Source organism: Helianthus annuus, chromosome 13, assembly GCF_002127325.2.
Source record: "Helianthus annuus cultivar XRQ/B chromosome 13, HanXRQr2.0-SUNRISE, whole genome shotgun sequence".
NCBI classification, from domain to species: Eukaryota; Viridiplantae; Streptophyta; class Magnoliopsida; order Asterales; family Asteraceae; genus Helianthus; species Helianthus annuus.
Genome location: NC_035445.2, coordinates 160,126,746 through 160,134,126, shown reverse-complemented (window position 1 = coordinate 160,134,126; position 7,381 = coordinate 160,126,746). Strand labels below are relative to the sequence as shown.

At 36.9% G+C, this 7,381-nt stretch overlaps 1 protein-coding gene across 1 annotated transcript; it reads right to left on the bottom strand.

Moving 5' to 3' along the window:
• Positions 1-1,481: 1,481 nt before the first annotated feature.
• On the bottom strand, positions 1,482-6,593 carry LOC110900021 (putative disease resistance RPP13-like protein 1). Its single transcript, XM_035981692.1, has 2 exons — positions 2,515-6,593; positions 1,482-1,726 (listed from the first exon to the last, which is right to left on the bottom strand). Exons 1-2 carry the CDS (start codon positions 6,511-6,513, stop codon positions 1,721-1,723), a joined length of 4,005 nt encoding a protein of 1,334 aa, XP_035837585.1. The 5' UTR covers positions 6,514-6,593; the 3' UTR covers positions 1,482-1,720.
• Between the last annotated feature and the right edge of the window lie 788 nt (positions 6,594-7,381).

The following is a 7,381-nucleotide window of genomic DNA, read 5'->3' as shown; positions in this document are numbered from 1 at the left end:
TGTCTCTTAACGTGCAACGGTATGCGACCCAACAAAATAACGTGCGTAATTACGGTAAAAACCAACCTATGCGTGATTTTGTGTTTTGGCCATGCTTGAATTCTTCTTCATGCGTAATTAGGGTTTGAAATTGTTACGTGCGTAATTTACAAATGAACATGTGTAATTAAGTCGCGTACCGTCGCACGTTAAGGAGCTATTGTAGTTAACCTACCCCTATATATATATATATATATATATATATATTTCGTATATTCTCTTGTTAATTGCACTGCTGTCATAGGTGTCGAAAATACCTTTCATTTCTTGCAAAATAGTGGGATCTAGTTACTTTGTGACCATAGCCAACGGCAAATATTTTGTTTAGCTTAAGTTTTTGCTAAAATATAAGAGATGTTGCAACTGATATGGGACGCCTTAAAATGGAAATGATTCCCTCATCTGTGGGAGTTTACATTCTAAATATGTCATAAGCATGAAGAGCGAGAAAATACATAAATTGAATGGATTGGGATTAAACAAGACATCATACTTCTTGTTGTCCAACGTTTTTAATGAAATATTTAGTTTTGTCAATGTTTACAAATATATATTATTCCATAATCTACAATAATGTGATTTTTTTGAAATAATTCAACAAGATTTTTTTATGTATAAGAATTATTTACTTTTGTCAACTTCCTAACCGTAAAGGCAATTTGTGATTACCTCTTTGACCCGTAAGATTAAGCATAAACAGAATTGACCCACAATTTGTGATTAAACTCACAGAAGCTTTCTCAACCTCCCACCCCGCCAGCTAGAAGTACCAAAGGAAAATGAGTCCACGTGAAGCATTACTCATCTCTTCATAAACAGTCGCATAGGCATAGTTATAAATTTAATCAAAATCTAAAGCATTAACTGTGTTCCTTACAACCAGACAAATTTTCATTGTATTCAGAATGAAAGATGGGTTTTCAGTTTTTTCAATCTGCGGACGAAAATGATTTGTTTGAAATATGGATGACCGATTGTTGCGCTTTTGTTTTCTTTTATTTATTTTTTTGGGTCTCCTGTAAGTTGGTTTCCTGGATTTTGTATATCTGTTTTAGTTTTGCTTTCTTTCAATTTGTTTGCAACTTATCTAGTTGTCATATTAATTTGCTGGTTGATGATTAATCATTCTGTCTTAACTCTTAATGTTATTGGAGCTAAACAGCGGGTTAATAGAACCATAACTGAAATGACAGTAGAATGTATAACCAATGATTTGCATCTACATTTCCCTTAATTCAAATAAAATTATAACTCAAATCTTCTAGTTTGATATGAATTTTAAACAGCCATAGAGTTATTTTGACTTGACTCGTTTTGACACACACAAGTCTAAATTTGCCACCGTTTATGTTTTGGAATCGAAAATTAGATTTTTAGAAAACCAATGAAAAGCTGATCTTTCATTCAAAACACACCGCTGACCATTGCAAGAGTGATAAAAATGAGGGAAATGGGTGGTTAAATAAAATGATGAAATAGTCACAACTAACATTAGTGATGCACCAATCACTATTATAGATAGGTATACTACACACAAAATACAATCTGCAGTCTGAACCATTACCAACACAATAGGTATCGACAAAAAAAAACGATAAAGGAAAAAGGTAGCCAGCATCATAATCTTCCAATGAAGCCTAACTTTTTGCTCCCTGCTGTAAAATGTTTCCAGGCTGCAGCATCAAATCTGTCATGGATATAATAATCTTGGTCAGTTTCCTCATACTGTCAATTTAAATAATCAGAAAAGTAAAATTGGCAATGTCCATATCACGACAAACATAATTCAAGGACTTCATGATTTCTACATATTCATATAACTGTAAAAATGATTTCAGATCTTGATTTACTAAATAAAGAAAGAAAGTGAAGATAACTCAAGAAACAAAAGTTACATGCTCTCTTTCCATCCAAAATGAAATGGACTCTAATAAAACTCAACTTACTGCTACATTTTCCCTTTTTTGTGCCACTTTCAAGTTTGACTTTATCAAACCATAGACCAATATGGTATTATATTTATTAAATGTAAGTCTTATTAAATTAACAAAACTGTATTGGAAAAAGTATTCCATTCAAATGAAACCAAAGAGAAGCCATATGAATTTGATTAGCAGTAAAAATGATCAAAATCAAAACTGAACAAATAATAGCTTTTTGATATGGTTTTGCTAATTGTATATAAACAAATGCTTATAGAATGGACATATTATTTAATCCATTAAACCCCATTAATTAATTTTAAATGGGCTATTATGGGTTTAAAGTTAAGATTGAATATTACTCCTGAAACACAGGTAATATTAGTTGGCCTTATTAATACGAGTGCAAACATTAATTAATTTAATAGACAATTTTCACAAAGAAAACAGTAAACCATATATTTGAGATTATGTTTGAAATTGTTTGTTTCGAAAAACAATTATATATATAAGTAACTTAATTTAAAATTATTAATGGTAGAGGGAGAGATACCTTCATATTTAAGAATTCTTGTATGGTGATACAGGGGATATGGGAGATGAGGGGCCAGTAACTCCCGTTTTTACTGCATCTTTCTTTCAGACCTCCTCCTGGGCAATCATACCAGATGTTTAAACTCAAGAGTGAAGGCAACAACATTTCTGGTAGATCCATCATCTTAGGGCATCTGTAAAAAGTGAGATGGTGGAGGGAGGTGAGTTGCTGGGGATGGGAAGCCACTTTCTTCAGATTAGGGCAATCTTCAAAAGAGAGAGATTGGAGGGAGGTGAGGTGTTGGAGTCCCATTGAAACTGATTCCAAGTTCTTAAATTCAGTTATTTGAAGAGAAGTAAGAGATGAAGGAAGAAGATGAGAAAATTCACTACAACTACGACCTCCATCTTCACCACCACCGTATAAGGATAGTTCCACAAGTGATGTTGGAAAACTTTGTGGGCCCCACTCTGAGAAGGGCTTCTTCAACCACCCAATATTTAAGAATTGCAGTTTAGGAGGCCAAACCCAACCAGGTAAAGAAGCATCCATTCTTGGACACTCTCTTATTATCAGTTCCTTCAATGATGTCAAATTGTCACCAGGAAAGGAAACCTCCAATTTGGGACACCTGATTATTTCCAGTTTCTTTAACGATTTTAAAGTGTCTGGAAATAACTCAAGGTTTTCACAGTCGGATATAAACAATTCAGTGAGGTGAACCAAGCAGTTCAATTCAATGATTGATTTCAGATTTGGCCAATCACTTATAAATACATATTCAAGCATGGGCATGCTGCTTCTGTTGTTCGTCTTTTCTCCTCCCCACTCCTTTTCCAATAGGTTCCTGCAATTCCATATTGTAAGTGACCTCAGCTTCTCCTGTCCTCCTTTTGGAAACGACACAACTCTCATTGAACTACAACCAGAGACAGTCAACTCCTCAACGCCATCTGGACAGCTGCAACGCTCCATATTCTTACAGTTATACACTTCCAACTTCCTAAGAGACGTTAGGAGGTTGCTTCTACAATTATCCTCCTCTTCTTTCTCTCCTATACTCACCAAATTCTCACAATGCCACACTTCCAGTTTCCTCAGCTTCACAAGAATCTTACTTGCATCTGCATCTGATTTCACCAGGTACCTTATTTCATTACAGCTATGCATGCTTAATTCTTCGACTGCCCCAAGAGACTCTATAACACCTCCCCATACCACATCATCAAGCCCTGAAATAACCCTTATATCCAACTTGGTGACTGCTGATGCTACTTCAACCAGACTTCTCAACACACCACTGTCACAGTTGACTAATTCTAGATCATTCAATGAAGGCAGTGCTTCAAGTGTGACTTCAACCAAATTAGGACAATTTCTTATTTCAAGGTTTTGCAAGCGTGGAAACACAGCCCCTGACCATTTCTTCCATCCACGCATATCACAAAAACTCAGAATTTCAAGTGATGGAAATGCGCGACCAGATTCAAATAACTCAAAAGCCACAACTTCCACTGCATTTAGGCCTTGAATAAACAACTCCTTAAGTGATGATAGCTGTCCCAGTGGCGGTATTGATGTACATCTCTTACAACCACTTATTGACACATGCTTCAAATGAAGAAACGAGGGATCCCCAACCCACTTTGGAAACTCTGATCCCCCATATGACATAAGTTTGAGTTTTATTAACTTATCATGACAAGGCTTCAGCTCATTTAGAACCTCCTTTTCAAGCATGTCATTTCGAGAATCATTTAGCTCATCACCCCACACAAGCTCTAACTCACTAAGCCTCTTTTCTGAAAAGTTCGCCTCATGTGCATAAATTGCATTTTGCACTTTTTCCAAACCTACAACAGAAATTTTCCCATATAGATTCTCAAAGTCTTTAAGTTTGGCTATTTCAATTCCCCTTTCACTTTCGATATCGATTTTCGAGAGAGAAATTTGTAGGCTTTTCAACTTACCAATCTCTAACAGCATCTGAAATGAAATGAGGGTGTCCCTAACGTCAAGATGTTGCAGGTTCTTCAGATTTAGGAAGTTGTTGGGCAACTTAGTTAATCTATCACAACCAAACAGGATCAATGTTCGTAAATTAAAGAGATTGCAAACTTTCTCCGGTAAATGTGTGATACGAGTTCGAGATAGATTAAGATATCTCAAGTGCCTCAATGTACCAAAGGACTCCGGTAGCTCACTTATTTTAAAGTTGCTCAAATTTAGAACCCTTAGAAATGGTAACTCAGGAAGCAAGTCAGTAAGAATCTTACCGGATAAGTAGCAACTTCTCCAACTTTCAACCTTCCCAACAGACGTTGCCAAGAATGTCCTCAATTTTATGGCTTCGGTGAATCCTTTGAATTTCTCGTAAGTTACAAATTCTTCACGAACAAATGACATATGGCGGTGGTACTTCAACCTCTCCACACCAATATCCTTCTTTGCCTCACCGTCTAACCTTACAAAAAACTCACCAGCAACAGATGTTGCCAAGTCATTCATGAGGTCATGCATCACAAATAATGATTCATTATTAGGTGCATGTTGAAAAAACGACCTTGACATCAACTCGTCAAAGAATTTGCGACCCAAGCACTGTTCTTCTGTTGAATCATTTGGAGTTGCCTGCTGCAAGAACCCTTCTGCCATCCAAAGTAAAACCAGATCCTCCTTATCAAACAGGAAGTCCTTGGGAAACAATGAGCAGTATGCAAACAACCTCTTCAAAGGTGCAGACAAATCATGGTAGCTCAATCTAAGGGCTAGGAGAATTCCATCTTCATTATTTAATCTCCATATCTCACTGTTTAACACTTCCTTCCAGTGCTCTACTTCGTCTTTTTTTGTTCTCAACAATCTACCAAGTGCTATTAAAGCTAAAGGTAATCCTCCACATTTTTTTACAACACCTTCAGCATATGGTTTGAGCGACAAATGTGAATCAAAGTTATCTACACCTAATGCATTTCGAGCGACTAAAGACAAGGCGTCATCATCTGAGAGGCTCTCCAGCTGCTTGTTTAGAGGATTGTAACCCAGTTTTTTAAGCAACTTATCCTTCCGAGTTGTTATGATGATCTTGCTTCCAGGATCACATGTATACAACGGTCTAACGAGGGTTTCCCAATCCTCATAACTTTCGCTCCATATGTCATCAAGTACCAACAGAAACTTTTTACCCTTTACGTGATCTTTAAGAGCTTCTTGAAGCCGATTAAAATCTGCAACTTCCTGGTTTGCCATAGATTGAAAGATCTCTTTGCTTATACGAACGGTATCAAACTCATCAGAGACACAAACCCATGCTTTTAGATCAAAGTGATCCTTGACCAGCTGTTCGTCATACACAAGTCTAGCAAGAGTAGTTTTCCCAAGCCCACCCATACCAATTATGGGAACAATGCTATAGTTTTGATCACATGGTTCATCAGCGGGTAACAATAACTGTTGAACGAGTGCATCTTTATGAGCTTGGCGCCCAACAATACTAGAAGGGTTGACAACAGAGGTTTGTAATCTTCTATTATTATTAATAATTCTTGGCCTGGCTTCCTCTTCCACTTTCAAACCAAGATTATCTAAACCAAGGTTATCTTTCTCCTTAACTAGATCTTGTAGTTTGGTGGAAATATCATCTAACTCGGCAATCATAGTAGTAGTCCGGGAGAAAGTTGTGCAACACGTTGGGGTGATTAGCTTTCTTACCTTGCCGGTGATGCCTTCTGGCTCTTGCTTGAACTCAGGGTCCATAGCGTCAGTTGCCCAACCATCGAGGACGTCCTCAATGTCATAAGCCAGATGCTGGAGATCATTCAGTCGCTGTTTCAGAGATGGATCGGTTATCTCCATCTGAGAAGCATGAGTAAGATAAAGTTGGATGGAGACTAAGGATTTCTGCAATTTCTTGATCTCTGCATCAATACCCTTGTGGCGAGCAATGGTTTTCAAAGCTGCATCAGTCAGCTTGTCAAAGAGGACAGGGAGGAGGGAAGAAAGCACGACTTCAGCCATTGGTTGCTTGCTTATGGTGGTGAGATTGTAAATGAAAGGTATGATGTTGTGAATGCTTGAGAGTTAAGAGTTGTGTACAGTGAGTGGTTTAGATATTCATTCAGATATAAGGTCAACGTTGTTCCAAGTAATGTTTTTCACGCTCAGAGCAGATCACCAATCAGCATGCAGGGGCGGTACCAACCCTGGCCCCTTAATATTTTAAGTGGATCATTTTGGAGTAATCTGGCATACACCGTTAAAAAAGAAAAGAAATTATAAGATATTTTCTTTTAAATATATACCCATCTATTATTGACAAATCAGCACCAATAATTGATCTCTTTTCTTTTGTATTTACACCCTAAAGACTTTTACAATTATATAAAAGAACGATAAAACATAAGTTCTAAATACGGGAGTGTAAATGACAACATAACACGACACAAACTTAACATGAAATTCACGGCTTAGAGTTCTGTTTGATTGTGACAAGGTATTTTAAAACATAACCACCCATATGCCTATGGAATAAAAATTCCGACCATTTAAGTGCTACAACATTTATCTTGAGAGCTATGAGTGTCGTTTCAAGTTTCATTCAGAATTATGATCAAGTTTCAAATATTGTTTTGCACACTCAAATCTGATATGAGTGTTACCGTCCAGGGGTGTTACCTAGGGGTTGCAAACGAATCGTACGAAATAAGACATTGTTCATGTTCGTTCGCTAATGAAATAATGAGTTCACGAACCGTTCATGAACACTAGAACAAGATTTAACGTTCGTGTTCGTTCATTATGAAAATGAACGTGTTCATGAAAAGTTCACGAACACAAACAAACACAAATAAAATCGATGGAGGCTAAAAACGGATGCGGAAGGGTA

Excerpts from the sequence above, each read along its gene's own strand:
- LOC110900021 (XM_035981692.1), bottom strand. The coding sequence starts at position 6,513 with ATGGCTGAAGTCGTGCTTTCTTCCCTCCTCCCTGTCCTCTTTGACAAG.